This window comes from Monodelphis domestica, chromosome 7, assembly GCF_027887165.1.
Source record: "Monodelphis domestica isolate mMonDom1 chromosome 7, mMonDom1.pri, whole genome shotgun sequence".
NCBI lineage: Eukaryota > Metazoa > Chordata > Mammalia > Didelphimorphia > Didelphidae > Monodelphis > Monodelphis domestica.
In genome coordinates, this window is record NC_077233.1 from 146,189,462 (window position 1) to 146,205,551 (window position 16,090).

Sequence of the window (16,090 nt, forward strand, 5' to 3'; positions counted from 1 at the left end):
GAGGATTCTTACCTTTAGTAACATCCTACAAAATGGAATGGGATAGGAATAGAACTTTGCCTTTTCCTTTCTTTCCTGCAGAAGAGCCAAACAATTCTAGCCATAGTGCTTTGTTTTGAGGGATAAACACATGGAAAAATGACATTGGGCCAAAGGGTCATTAATTAGAGTGGGTTTGTGATGTTGGTGCAGTTTGACTTCAACATGCTCCCCACCCACAAATTCACCTATTGCTACCACCTCCTATTCCCTGTATGTCCTATGAACAAAAAAATTGGAAGGGCCTTCAAGAGCTGTCCTCTTCCAATTCTATTTTACAGATGGAAGAACTGAGGCCTATTGTTCAGTTCCTTCTAGGTCCCACCTCAGAGCCTTTTGTTTGCTGGAGGGCCCCAGCCCTCTTCTATTTCTGGTCACCACCTAGGGCCCTTCCCAGTTCCTCCCTCCAAGGGAATTCCCAGGTGGCAGCTGTTGACAACTTGGCTTGCCACTGAATCACCCTTTGGGGCATGTGACTTTTGCTGGGAGGTTTTAAGACAACCACAATCCCCTCAAGAAACCAATGTCTTGTTTTCTAGCTCCTTGTAGGATCTGCTTTTCTTCCTAGGACCCAGGGTCCTGATTCAAAAGTGCTGTTCTCCAATTTCTTCCTCTTTGGTTCCAACCCCCAAGTAATAGTAATAATAATAATAAATTACATTTCTTTGGTGCTTTAAAGTTTATGAAGCACTTTGCTCACAACTGACCTATGAGTTCGTGTATTATTATTCTCATGTTACAGATGATGAAAGGGGTACAGAAGGACAGTAGTGTTTTCCCCACAGCCATACCTGGCCAGTAGTAGAAGTTAGACTCGCACTCAAATCTTCTGGCTCCCTAAGTAGAGTGCTATCTACCTCCCTCACCTGTTCCTAGAACAGCTGCTTCTGCTTTCATGCCGTGGCTTTCTCCTATAGCTCCAGATCATCCTGTTATCATATAGGACCTCTTCCAAGAACCCTGGGTACATTGTTTTTTCCCTTCTCAATTCCCTCTCTAGATCCCCGGTGTTCTGACCCCTATGAATTGAGGCATTTAGGAATGGACAGTACAGGCTTTATTAATGGGTTAATATAATAAAAACTAGGCTTATGAAGAACAGAAGGGATATTTACAAATATACAGTGTTGACTTGTAAAGGGAAAATGGTGCCCTGGGTACTCCCTGCAGTGCCAGCCTGCCCTTATGGAGTATGATCCTAGTAGAACAGGAATATGATCCTTTTCACCAACTTCAATGTTTGGGCTCTGAGGTTTCTAGACAGATTCCTCTTCCAATTCACATTCCCATGGGCTAAAGGGAGGAGCCAAACATGGGCAAACAGTCAGGTGGCTAGTGCCTCTGTCCTCAGGCCTTTGCCCTGGCCCAGGTTGGTCTTATTCAACTCAAAAGGTGAGCAGAACAATGAGACTGAGTAGCAAGGTGTGGGCAGCCAGGCAAGGAGCAAAGCTTGGAGTGGAAGTCTGTTGGCCCCGGGGCCCTCTCTTCCTGTTAAAGCCAGTTTTGAACTCCAGTTCTGGGATAATCCTGTGGATCCAGGCATGGTGGGCAGTGACTCGAATGTAGACTCCTGGGCGGTTACGGCGGGCACATCCTTCTCCCCAGCTGATTACTCCAGCCTGGAGCCAGGAATGACCAATGTAGCAAACCAAGGGTCCCCCAGAGTCTCCCTGTAGCAGGAAGCAAAACTCATGTTTAGGCATTCCCAAAGGTTAAGAGAATAAGCATTTATAAAGCACTTGCTGTGAGCCAAGCACCTTGCTAAGCAAAGCCCCCTTTACAAATATCTCATTTAATCCTTACAATAACCCTTCAAGGTTGGTGCTATTATGACCACTTTTAGGTCAGGAAACTGAGGCAAACAAGTGACTTGCCACCAGTCAGACAGCCAATTAAGTGTCTGAGGCCAGATTTGAACTAGATCTTTCTGATTTCAGGTTCAGCACTTATCTACTGTGCCACCTAGCTGCTTCCAGGCCCAAAGTGATATCATAAATCCAGTCTCTTCTGTCTCTAATCTCATTTGTAGCTATTCTTCCTCTCCTCTTTGTTCTTCCTTTTCCCTTCCCTTCCCTTTATCTCCTTTTCCCCCTTCCCTCTCCCATTCTACCTCCAACCCTCCTCCTCCTCTCTCCTTCCTACCAACCTGCAAAAAGGGCTTAAAGCCTTTCCCTAAAGGTTCAAAGGATGTACTACAGGAAGCCTTCCTCCACTAAGTTTTTGTCATCAACCCCAATATAAAGACAATAGTCTTTCTAGTCACTCAGGTTAACAACCTCAATGTTATTCTTTCTACCTCCCCATTTTTAGAGATAAACAGATGGAGGGGAAGGAGAGAGTTAACTGGGTATTTAAATGTAACAAAATATAAAAAAGAAAAACGGGAATAACAATACAGTTACATAGTGATTCAGTGGAAGAACCAAGCCCCATAAAAAGATTCCCTGGCTTCCAGCTCCCAGACTCTTTCCCTATACCACCCTAACTTGCTTAACTTAAGCTGCATAAAATTTGTTCAGTATTAGGAACTGAGGGGTAAACCTCCCACCCAACCATGATCCCTCTCAATTTCTGGCCCATGGGCAAGTATAAGGCCATACCTTGCAGGCATCTTTCTTCCCCTCTGCGTAACCAGCACACAACATGTCATCTTGGATGGTTTTGGGTAGCATCCCATGCTCTGAGTCCTTGCTGTAGAGGAGGTTGCACTTCCGTGTATCAATGATGGGCACAGCCAACTTCTGTAGAATTCGGGGATGAGGCAGGTTATCTAGAGGAAGGAAAACCTACCACTTTGAGTTAAAGTTTTCCACATAATATCCCACACCTAGGCCCCAGCACAAGAACACCACCACTTCTGATTACTAGCTTCCTTTCTCTTTATTTCCCCCAATTTTTTCATCATCCTAGTGCCCACCTTTTCCAAATTCTCATCTCACTTAAAATGTGAGGTGAGGAAGAAGGGGAGTCCATTTGGTAGGTTGTCTCAAAGATTGTGCATTTTGGTTGCCTACAATCCTGTCTTCAAGCTAGTAATGAGACCATAGCAATCGCACTGCTATTCAATTTATGAACTACGGACCATTAGACCCCTTCCCCAGGGGAATGCCAAGGTAGGGAGAGAAATTAGAACTTGGAATGTATCTTTTAATTTCTTGAGGTTTTTAATGCTATTTGTTCTCTCTCAGCTTCAATTTATTTGATTGCAGGTACACAATTCTCTTTCTGGTCCTGGTCCTCTCCCCGGGACCCCAAATTTCCCTCAAAGATTCCAATCTGCCTCTTTCCTCAATTTACCTTGCTCACTGGGACTGCCCCAGCCTGTGACCAAACAGTTCATCCCCTCCTCAAATTTGACCTCAGGGTCAGGCATGCACACAGGGAGGATATAGTCGGTGAAGGGCACTGGAGCTTCCAGCTGGACCAGGGCCACATCAGCACTGGAAGCCATGCCCTGATATTGGGGGTTGCTTTCCACCCTTTTTACTTGAGCATATATGGCATGAGGCCCAGGATTCACCAGCTGCCGGGCCCCTAGAAGGACCTTGTACAGGGAAGTTTCTGAGGTACTGATGGAGGAAGAAAAAGACAAGATCAAACAGTAAATAGAAGGTTCATCCTGATGGTAAACAAAGTAATCACATAGGAGAGGGGAAGGAGCAGGGACTGCATAGGACAACCACAGGTTTGAGTTAAAGGGGAGAGATCATTTAGGCTATTTGTTTTATAGAGAAACAGGCCCAGAGAAATTGACTTGTTTAAGGTCAAACAGATAAATAGCTGCACAGATTTGCACCCAGGGCCAAATTCCAAATTCAGTGCTTTTTCATAGAATCATCAGTATAGAACTGGAAGGGGACTGGTCCAATCTCTTCATTTTGCAGATGGGAAAATAAACTCCGTGATGTTGGGCAACTTGCTCAAGGTTGAACAAGAGGTAAGTAGTTACTAAGATTTGAACTGGGGCTGTATGATTGATCTATGTTTGGCTTCTTTTGCTATCACTGCCACCCTTACAGAAGGACTGGAATGAAAAAAGAGGTTATAGAATCACAGAATCTCAGATTTGAAAGGGGAGTAGAGTACAAATTATACCTAACTGAACAACACTTGTGCACCATTCCCAAAAGAAGACACCCCTGTTATGAGGAACCCATTATCTTCTGAGGCATCCTGTTCCACTTTGGGGCAAATCTAATTCTTTGGAAATTGTTTCATCAAGCCTTAATCTACCTCTGCAACTTTGATTCTTTTGCCTTTTTCTCCTAGATCTGCTCTCAAATCCAGCAGAATAAGGTTAATGTCTTTCCCATGACAGTCCTTCAGATATTTGAAGATAGCTATCATATGTCCCCCAAATTTTCTTATCTCCAAAATTAGTTTTCCCAGTCATTCAAATGATTCTTGAGACCCCTGCCATCTTGGTTATCCTCTAGTTGTTCTCTAGCTTATCAGTGCCCATCCTAAAATGGGATGCCTAGAAATGCCACAATCCCCAAGTGTGATCTGATCAAAGCAAGGCATAGTGTAACTATTGCCTTCATTGTACTGGACACTTGCTCTCTTAATACAGCTTAACATTGCAGTAACTTTTTAGGCTGCTTTAATTTGCACTGAACTTGCAGTCCATTAAAACCTCTATCTCTTTTTCAAGCTATTTTGTGTTTTCCATGCCTCCTCTATGTGATACTTGTGAAACTGATTTTTTTTTAACTCAAGTGTAGAGCTTCATATTTATCTCTATTAAAATTTTTATCTGATGAGATCTGTTCTATTCTAGTTTGCTGAGATCTTTTTTTAATCCAGAGGCTGTCATTCTACATGCTAGTTATCCTTCCCAGTTTACATCATCTATAAACAGGATGTGGACAGCTAGGTGGCGCAGTAGATAGAATGTTGGGCCTAGAGTCAGGAAGACCAGAGTTCAAATCTGGCATCAGACACTTGCTAGATATTGGACCCTGGGCAAGTCACTTAACTTTATTTGCCTTAGTTTCCTCATCTATAAAATGAGGTGGAGAAGAAAATGGCAAACCACTTCAGTTTCATTGCCAAGAAAACGTCAAATTGGCTTAAGAAGAGTCAGACATGACTGAAAGTGACTGAACAGGATAAGCAAGTTATTGCCTCCATCCAAGTTATTGATAAAAATATCAAACAGCACAGGATACTTACTCTACCAAACAATCAGAAATCATTTATTAAGCACCTACTATATTCCAATAGAGAACTCCTTTCAAGTTGACATCGAACCAATAATGGCGTCTGTTGGACATTAAACTAATTCTAAATTCACTTAATTCAGCTGTCATCCAGTTTATGCCTCTCTTCCTTATCAATAATGATAGCATCAGAGTCTTTGCCAAATTCATTGCTTAAGTTTAGAGAAACTATAGTATTCACCTGACACCACCAGACTAGCAACATTGTCAGAAACAATCCAAAAAATAAAAAGAAAATGAAGTTAATCTGGCATTTCCTGTTTTTGGTGAAGCCATGCTGCAATCTGTGATCACTGCTTTCTCTTCTGGATGTTCACTAACAATCCTTTTAATAAGCAGTTCTAGAATTTTGTCAGGAGTCAAAGTTAAGCTGTTTGGTGCATAGATTGCAAGCTGCACTTTCAGATTTGAAGATTAAGATAATATTTTCCTTCTCCAGTTCTATGACACTTCCACCTGTTCTCTACCACTTTTCAGGTAGCACAGAGAGGTTTAGCAGTCACATTTGTATCCTTTCAATGTCCCGGAGTATAATCCACCTGAACTTGTGACAAACTCAGAATAGTTCTCTACTCTTACTAACTTCTTTGTTATCTTTAGTTTCTGACTATTAGCCAGTTTGGTTTTATTAGCCAGTTTGGTTCTATTCTCTCCAGCAAGGAATGCTCTATTGTGTAGTATCTTCCCTCTATCACCCAAACAATGGTCCTATCTCTTATTCTATCCTCCTGTTTATTTCTAAAATAGCTTTTAAAATCCACTTCTTTTATCCACATTAGCTTCAATTACTCATTCTGAAGGCCTGACATTCTTATAGGATTGTGCCACTGTTTTGTATCCAACCTTCTTTATCTTCTACTTCTGTCTTCTATATATGTCTCTTTAATGTCTAACTTAGTTGATTAATTCCTTGTAGATTAATTATCATAAATCTCTCACCAATTCTCTTCCTCAGAGTTATTTGTGAAATTATGAGAAAGAGTGCTCATAATTTCATTTGTTAGAACTTCCTATTCCTTCTGGAGGGATTTTCTCTAGAATATTAGCCTATGGAGTCCTCGTTAATCTTTCTTTGAGTCCTTTGAAATCTGCTCTTTGATTTTTGATACATGTTGGATTATACCCCTCCTCAGTCATGAGTTCTGAGATAGTGGTCATTTCCCCCCAAGGTCCCATCATTTCTACTTCTGTAATCAATTCTTTCTTATTGGTTTTCTGACAGCAAATCTGGCACTCTTATGCACTACATCACAGTTTACTCCTTTGGTTCATAAGTTCACAGTTCATCCGAGTTATTATGATCCAACATCTTCCTTGTTCAAAGGAAATCACTGAATGCCAGGGTGAGGTTGAAACTAGAACTCAAAATGGCTACTTTTCAGTCCCATGCTCAGTTCCATTGCATCACACTGTTAAGAGGGGTCGATTGTTACCCATGATACATGATTCCTAAACATCTCTCTTTTCCGATAAGTATGTCTGAAATTCCACCGTTTGTGGTAGAATTCTTTTGGTTTAAGAAAATTCCTCTTCAAGGATCCATTTATAATGAATACTACTGTAAGTGAGTTTATCATTTACTCTCGGCTTAGTGTGAAATTGTCTTAAGGAGAATGAAGAGAAGAGAGAATTTGGGAACACAATACTCAGAGGTATAGCATGGGAGAGAGCTCTGGACTGTACATCCAAATGAAAGTTTCAGCTCTGCCGCTAATTCACTATCAACCTATAGCAAGAAATTAACCTCCCTAATACTCAAAGAGATCATCTGGCCCGGCCCTCTTATTTAGACGCAGCAGCACAGGTCCCTTCAAACTCTGAAACTGTAGTTCTATGTGATTTATAAAATTGGAAATCTCCATTTCCTATGATTGTGGTCTCCTGGGACAGAGGAGAACCACAGGTGGATGTGTAGGCATAGTAGGCATCCAAGAGATAGAAGAGAGCACCTGAGGGGGTAGAAGGGACCCCAAGCCCTTTTCTGTGGGGTGAAGTTCATTTGGAGACATGTTGGCTAAGATCCGTTTTAGATCCTAATATTTACGGACACACAACAGGAAAATCATACCTTTCCCAGCCCCTCTAAAGTGGGGGAAGTGCTTTGTAATCTTTAAATCACTACAGAAATGAGTTTCACATTATTTCCCATTTTTTGCTGAAGACTATCTATAAAATGAGGAGGTTGGGTTAAGTGAACTATCTAACCTTTCCCGCTATAACTCCTAAGAACCTTTTATGAGAATTGGAAGGTATCTAGGGTTTTGAGGATGGAATGAGGGAGGAAGAACAGGGTGGGGCTTGCCTTGCAGAGATGTCCATGGTGCTGAGAAACTTCAAAGGGGAGAGGCAAAGAAAGCCACAGGGTACAGGAGAAATACTCACCTGAAGGCTCCTGGGTGTGGGCAAGAGCATGGGAAGAAGAAAGAAAAAAAAAGTGATGGGATTTAGGGAGAGTCAGAGATTAAAGGGAAAAGGATTAACAATAGGAGTTAGTTTAAGGCAACTGCCCAAGAAAGAAGGCAAGAGCCCAGACACATGGCCAGCTTCAACATCTTCTCTGAGAATGGACCTAGGGATGAGAGGGCCTAGAATTGTACCTGAGGGACCAGAGTTCTTTTAAAGCTTAGCTTAAAAGCCATTATCTGCAAGAAATCTTCCTTACTCCATATGTGATCCATGGCAAGTCACAACCTCAGTTTCCTCATCCATAAAAATGAGAATTGAACTTGAGTTCTTAGGTTCATATACACATATATGCATTCACAGACATACCTTGTGTGAGTAAATATTACAAACCTGATTGTATCACTTCAGTGTATCGTAGGGTAAGCTAAGTGAGGTAATTTGGCATAGTGGAAAAAACACTGAACTGACTGTCAGGAGACTTGTGTCCAAGTCACTTTACTTCTCCGGGCCTTTCTTTCTGCTCCTATAAAATGAGAATCAACATCATCATCCAAGCGCTTCCCACTTTGCAGTATTTTGTGAGGAAGTTGCTTTGTGATAATAAAGTGCTAAGGAGCTGTGAGCTAGTACCATAGGCAAATCAGTACAGTGAACTTGGAGTCAGTTGATGCTGATTTGCATCCTTTTACAAGTCTGTCTGTGTTTGTTTATCTATACTAAGTCAAAGAAAATAGTACCTGAGTATTTGAACATGGGAGACTTACTAGTGTTGATAAATAGGAGAAAGGTCTGGCTAGGCTGTCCAAGCATTGTGTAAAGCTGCAAGAATGGAGTGTCAAGAGTCATTTCCTCTGGATGTTCTACATTCTCAGGCCAAAAAATTCTTCCCTGTCTCATGGAAGACTAAGGGATTATCTCAAGTGGGGGCTCTCCATGGTGCTGAAATGAAAGACTAGCCTAGAAAGAAGGAAAATCCAAAGGTGTGGGGGAAGTTTGGCCTTACTTAGACTTACTTAGAGAAGCAATGAGCTGCTGTCATGACCCACTGGTTCGTTATAAGGCTTCCTCCACAGAAGTGACTTCCATTCTTCTGGATACTGACTTGCCAGGGCCATTCCCTCTCTTGGGCGTCCTCACCTCCTACCATTCGATTCAACATTTGGGGCTGGCCACAAGCTGGGAGGCAGAGGAGAGTAAAAAAAGAGAAAATAGATATTGCTGTTGCTGTCCTGTGGAATGCATGCCTCTCTCACTGTAAATGTGAGATATTTTTATAGTCATAGTAGGTTAGAGCTGCAAGATTTCATGCAATTTCATAAGTTTTTCTCCTTTCCATCTTTCATTGGCCTATAGTTTTCCCCACCTTTGGGATTCATTTTTCCTCATCCACTCATGGGACCTTGGCAATTGCTTCTCCATTCTTTCTGTTTTCTTATTAGCTAGCTATTTTTGCCTGTCAGGATTTCTCTCATATGCCTAATTCCCTTTGGAAAGCCATATCTCCCTTGTATTATAAGAAGTTTGGAAATAGAATCCTTGAGTAGGCATGTCATGTAGGCCAATATCTACCTGAAACAGCCATCCCCCTCCTTGACAACATCCTTAATAAATTGTTATGGAGTCTTCATTTTGAAAGTGCCATTCCTGTGAAATTACTTGCCTCCTAAAGTAACCCATTCCAATGTTTTAAAGCTCTAATTGTTATTGAATTCCTCCTCATGTTGATTAGAAATAACCTTCCTCTAATTTATACCCACTGACTCTTTTTCTGAACTCTGGGGGTAAAGTAAATCAAGTCAAATTCATGTGTCACATCATGCATAAAATATCTGAAGGAAGCAATTCTGCTCCCTTTATATTTCCAGAGTTTTCTAGTTCTCATGAAACAGAAAACTTCTCCTATCAGTGAAAGCTGTCTGCTTAGTCCCATACTCTGAGGCTCTTGAGCATTATTTCTCTCCCAATAACATTGGCAGAGCCTTAGACACTCACCTCTAGTTGACTCTGCCTCCTTTGTTCCTGTAAAATAAGATACAAAAATGGAGGGTCAACAGCCATTGCCATTGGATATTCTACATTCTCAGGCTGAAAAGTTCTTAGTCTTCTAGACATTCTCATCCCTTCTTATCCTTGGTTGCATTATACCTCACTCCTATTCTCTAACCAGGCTTGGAGCCTCAATGTTTTTAAGGGGTTTCTGCTGACCTCAGGGGCAACCATAACCTTACAGGATTATCAACTCTACCCTGAAGAATCTTTCAAGGCTCTGATAACTTGCTAGTATGAAATTATGGGCCAATGAGAAACAACATAGTTAAATAATTAGGCATGAAGGAATTAAAGAAATATTGATTAGATGTTTGATTGGATGAATATGGGAGATACAATGTAGTCACCCAGAAAGAATTTGGGATTTGGAGTCATAAGTCCTGTTTCAAGTCCAACCTTAACTATTTACTATGTAGATATGTACAAATATGTTTATCTCTCTGGGCCCAGTTTTCTCTTCTGTAAAATAGGGGTAATAATTTCCACACTACCTATTTCACAGGGTTGTGAGGAAAGGGTTTAGTAATCTCTAAAGCACTATAGAAGAATGAGCTGCTATTTATTAATGGACACAACTCTACTACCAACCTCCACTCTCTCCCAGGCCTGAGTTCCCTAAAGTTCAAAATTATCTTTGGAAAATTCTTCCAACTATAAAGTCATAATTTTTTCCCAGGCCTCAGTATTTCCCATAGACTTCACCCTGTTCCCAGCATCCAGTGGGTGGATTTGTTACTACAGACTCAGGTCTTCAGGCTTGGACATTCAAATAAAACAAGCAGATGGATCTGAGTAACAGCCTCAAAAGGAAATGGACAGGCCCATGACGGGAGTTCATTTGTATAATTAGATCATTAATTCAATGTGTAGGGTTGGGACAGTTAGGATGTACTGTAAGGGGGCCTCTATATGCACATTCCCTCGTCAAAATGGGGGCATAGAGGCACTAGGGAATGGAGGAATGACAAGAATAGAGGAGGAGAGAAAAAATAGAAAAATAAGACAGAAAGGAGAAAGGAGACAGTGGTGAGGAGATAGGATGGTTAGGTGACAAAAAGAAGTAAATAGGAAGACAGGCAAGGGTAAGCACTGGAGTACTTGAATATGAGAAAGAATTTAATAATTTTTCAGAAATACTGACCTCTAGTTCTGAAATGGAGGAGAGTAGATACACTATTGGAAATCAGACATAGTATTGCCCTGAGTGGGCAGTAGTTCCAGGAAGCCCCTGAATGCTTTGCTGAAAAAGTACCTTACCATACCCATTACACTAATTCATTTAGGTTAGCAAAGTCCTCTATTAAAATCTAATTATACTTCCAGATTAATGTCCATTAGTTTACTGTCAGATTGATAGGCTGACATCTAGCTGAGACAACCATGTCAACGAACTGGGAACTTTAACTGGGAAAAAGAGTAGGAAGGAGAATTCTAAAGCCCAAGACTTTGGAAGAGGAACACAGCTAAGTGAAGTACTATTTGAGGGGCTTTAAGAGCACTAGGGAAGGGGCAGCTAGGTAGCACTGTGAATAGAGCACCAGGACCTAGATTTTAATCTGGCCTCAGTTTACTTCCTAGCTGTGTGACCCTGGGCAAGTCACTCAACTGTGTTTGCTAGCCCTTGTTGCATTTCTGTCTTAGAGTTGATACTGAGATAGAGAGTAAGGGTTGTTTTGTTTTGGTTTTTTTAAGGGCAGTAGGGAACAACATAGAACAACATCTTGGGAGAGTGAAGAGAGGGAAGTGGAAGGGCAGCAAATAGGAAATTTGCCCACTCAACTGTTTTGCAAAAGGTTCTAGTGACAGTAACTTGCCATATAGCTCTGGGCTTGGCATTAGTTGTCTGTCATGTTGGGGGACAAAGTTCAGGAGGAGTATAGATGGAGCCTACAAAATAGCAAGAAATGGAGAAAGCTCAGAAAAGAGAAAGAAAGAAATGGAACCTAGAAACAGGAAATGGGGGAAACTGTTAACACACATACTGTGTACACATGCTTGAGAGAGAGAGAGAGAGAGAAAGCATGCTCTGAATCAACTTGTCTATGTGGGGATTTTAGTGGGGTGGGATGAATAGGAGAAAAATAGTGCTTCACCCCAGGATTCTTGTCTCTCAGTCCAAGGTCCTTCCCCTAGGCCTTTGGCTTGAAGAGGTGAATTTCACTGTTCCTTGCCCTTATTGGTAATAACAGTAATTACCCAATAATATCAAGAACAATCACACCTAATTACCTGTCATTACTATGATTGTAAAAGGTGTATGGTCACTTATCTCAAAGAAAAGCAATTATCATTGCAACAACAGGTCCAACTAGAAAGAGCCAGTGGCTAGGGGGAAGGCCTGGGCACTTAGAAAAGGAAGAGAGAATGGGGACAGGATTCTGGGGTCCCTAATAGCAAAGGACGACAAAGAGCAGCACAAATTCCAAAGCAGCTTTTCCTAGAGCCACCCAAGAGAGTATGTATCCCCCACACCTTCCAGAAGTCACCAGATGATGAAACTGAACCCCAGTCCTGATCTGCAGCCTGAAATGGCCAAGGCCCATCCCAGGGAGGTGACACAGGGACAGGGAAATGCAGCTGCTTCCAGAGAAGGGTGTGTTGGCCAGTGGAATGCAGTATGATTTTCAGGGCAAAGAGCACCCAAGGGAAGGGAAGGCAAATCAAGAAAGGAAGGAGTGTCTCTTTAGATGTTTGGAAGACCTCCCACCAACCCAGGAGTCCTAACTCCTGGTCCTGTCCTTCAGCTTCCTAGTGATCTCATCCCTTTAAGCTGGTCTGATGAGGGTAACCCCATCTGACCCTACTTAGCTTGAGAGTTGGAAACAGAGGAGAAGGCTGGCACCCCACCCTCCTCCCACACTTTTCTTTGTGGCCACAATATCACTAAAGTAAACTGGAACTCTGCTCTCTAGCCCCAATATCTAAGTTCCTGACTTTCTCCCCCTTCCTTACACTATAAATTATAAGGGATCTAGAAGGGACCATAAAGACCATCTAGTATTACCTTTCATTTTGCAGCTGAGGAAACTGAGGTTCAGTAAGGTGATGATGTAGTAAGATGACATGGTCACACTAATTATAAGTGACAGGGATGGAATTTGATCCCCTGTCATCTAATTCTGCATTTCATTTTCTTTTTGTTTTCATGCTGCCCCTAAGTGCCTTCTAACCTCCTTTGTGCCTTGTTAGCCCCCAAACCAAACCTTCTACTCAGCTGCATATTCCTAGTGAGCGTCTCAGCTTTTTATTCGTCTCCAACTTCCAACCTGCTAACCAAGTCCATCCTCCAGTCTCCTACTCAATCCCCTCTCCTAAGTCTCCAATTCCCTCTTGGCTCCCATTCTCCTTTTTCTTTCCAAATGAAGGAAAGGCATTTAAATATATCTTTCCTCTCCTCATTCAGAGGCTAGTAGCTTTGTCTCCCATCCATTCCCTCTCCAATGCTACTCAGTCCTTATTGACATACTGGCTGTTGAAGCCCAGACCAGAACCTCTCCCTTCTTTGTAGGCCCATTGGATCCTATTGTTGCCACCTTCACACCCTCCTCCAGGAATGATGACAGATGGAAAAGGGTGTTTTCTCCAGGTCATGGTGATCTTTCCCTCCCCTAGCTCTCTACTACCCCTTCTCCAGGACTGTGACACTTTATGGAGGCAAAGCTACATACATGCCCCTCAGGCTCGTGTCTACCCTAGCATGACTAAATCTTTTATCCTAGCCATGTCAATCTTGGATAAGGCGTAGGAGAGTCATTTAGCATGATAAATCAGAAAAAAACAAGGAACTTAGACATAGGTGAAACATAGATTCAAATTCTGGCTTTAACACAAGCTATTTAACCATAGGCATATTAACTCTTTTGAGCCTCAATTTCTTCTGCTTTAAAATAGGGGTAATAATACTTGAACCACATACTTCACAGGATTTCAAACCATAAGATGTTCTATAACCTTGTGAGCTATTACTTTAAGATTCCATAGAGTGGGAGCTGCAGTGGTCTTCATTGATAGGCTGCTTCCTTAGTCTTTTCCTAAGACCCAGAAATTGTGATCTCTGTTCCCAGAGACACTCCTAAATTCTCAAGAAACAACCCCAGGCCTGTCAGGAGTACCTAAAGTCGTGGAGAAAACTCTCCTGTGGGATCCTGCATGGTGCTATTACCTGCCATGGAGTCTAAGTTTGGGGAAGAGTATTGGGTGGGGAGAAGAATGGATAGCAGAGACAGAGGTGGACGTATTCTGGGAGGGAGAATAGGAAATGAAGATAGAAAGCTCATCAAAAGGAGATAAGAAGACACAGGAATCAACTTAGAGATAAAATATGGAACAGAGACCCATGGAATTACAGCAATGAATTGAGAGAATGAGATGGGAACCAAGGAAATATATGACTAAAGAAAAGGAAAAGGAGGTGGGGACCCATAAGGGTGAAAGAAAAAGTGAGGAAAATAGAACCTAGTTGTATTGCGCTGCAATACCCAGATCACTTTCTTTAGGTTCAACTCTCCAACTCACCTTCAACCCTGCCCCCCCCCCCACTTCAAACCCAGATATTTAGGGCTCTAGCCTTCTGAAGACTCACCAAACTGAAGGAGGAGAAAGAAGAGGGCCAGGGCTTGGAGCTGCCTCATGCCTTCTGGTCTCAGGGAGCTGGAGGAGTAGGGCTCCTGGCTTCAGGGAGGGGCTCTGGGTTAGTTGGGTCAGCAAGGCAAGGATGGTTTGGGGAGCACTGAGCTTCCTGGCTCCATGAAGCAGGGGGTTATATCCCGGGAGGTGATTGCCTGCTTGGAAATGCCACCAGACTAGTTTGCCCAGTTCCCTCTCAATTGCCTCTCCTTCAGGAACTGGAGGCTCCTGAAGCAGAGGTGACACCTTAATGACCCTGCCCTCCTTGAACCCCCTGAACTTCTAGGGTCAGGACCAGAATCCCCTGACTGACCCCAATTTTGCGCTGTGATGGACTGATCTAGAACCTCCATGTCTTTTTTGTCCTAGTCTGAACAGTAGGCATAACTGAGGATCATAGAGCTCAGCTTGGTTACTCTGTAGAAGGTGGACACTTGGGTGCCTGGCCAGAGGAACCAGGAGGAAGACACAGAACTAGAGGACAGGAAACCTTCCCAGAATGGGCAGGGTTTTAGAAGGGGTGAACAGGAAGTCTGGGTTCTGAGAAGGCCTGGTTCAGCAGTGCCCCAATTCCTTTGTGGTTATTGGTGTCTGGGTGGGAGGGATCTTCTCCCCTAGGCTCTGAAGACGTGAGGATTGGAGAGTGGAAGTGGACAGACACCCAGGAGGAAGTAATTTAGGGAATGGGTTTGACGTAAAAGAGTCAAGGATAGGAGCCACCCGTTGGAGAAGGCAACTCCCCTCTCCTTCCCCATATGCCTGAATCCCTGAACCCAGGTTCAAACCTAGAGTTTCCTGGTATGGGCAGTCCTCAACCACATTCATCCTCTCATCCCTTGAGTCTTCCCTAACTCTGTACCTCCTTCTCCATTCTAGATCCCACCTTTCTCCCAGAAGTAAAGTCCATTCAGTTTAATAGTCATGCTCTGGCTCACACCCTCCCTCAATCTTGATCTTCCCTCTCTCTGTCTGTCTTTCCCAATTCAAATGCCTAGATTCTAAGGTCCATTCAGGATTCAACATTCTGTTCTGAGGCTTCTTTGTAGGATCACAAGATCATAGGTTTAGAGCTAAAAAGAACCTTGAAAGCCATCTCGGCCACCCTCAAATTGAAGTCAATGGAGGTTAAATGACTTGTCTGATGTTACCCAAATATTAAGGACAAGCCTTGATGCTCTAGCATATCTTTTAGTCCTAAGATTTATGGCTCATGTTCTTAGAGCCCTATTAGCTTTGGCATTCTGTGCGTTCTTTTCTTAGAGCCCTTCCAGCTCTAATGGCCTCTCTAGCTTTGTAGATTAGAACAAAGAATATTAAAATTCTACAAAGCTGGAGAGGCCTTTAAAAAAAGAGCATATTAAAGGTCAGAGCTGGAAAAGATCTAAAATTCTGACTCGGTTTTTTCAATGTATTGGTCAGTTTGTTAACTTTTTTTCCCTCTAAAAATCCTATTTGAGGTCTTGATCAATGACACATGTAAAACCCAATGGAATTGCTTGGGTGGGGGAGGGGAAGAGGGGAGGGAAAGAACATGAATCTTGTAACTATGGAAAAATATCTAAATTAATTCATTAAATAAAATCCCCCCTAATAATTATAAATCAAAATCAAAATCCTATTTGTCATATGGCATGGCTCTCTGGGAGAGAGAAAGAGGAATTCATGTAATACTGTGGTGAGGCGAGAAATAGAAGGCCCGGCTAAAAACTCATTCTAGAATCCTCACTCTCTTACTCTGTAAATGTTTG

The 16,090-nt window shown here is 42.4% G+C and overlaps 1 protein-coding gene across 1 annotated transcript; it reads right to left on the minus strand.

Annotated features, from left to right (window-relative positions):
- Window positions 1–886: 886 nt before the first annotated feature.
- Window positions 887–14,449, minus strand: LOC100018725 (serine protease 27). Its single transcript, XM_007499161.3, has 6 exons — window positions 14,299–14,449; window positions 9,660–9,686; window positions 8,681–8,843; window positions 3,337–3,608; window positions 2,640–2,809; window positions 887–1,709 (listed from the first exon to the last, which is right to left on the minus strand). Exons 1-6 carry the CDS (start codon window positions 14,345–14,347, stop codon window positions 1,425–1,427), a joined length of 966 nt encoding a protein of 321 aa, XP_007499223.1. The 5' UTR covers window positions 14,348–14,449; the 3' UTR covers window positions 887–1,424.
- Between the last annotated feature and the right edge of the window lie 1,641 nt (window positions 14,450–16,090).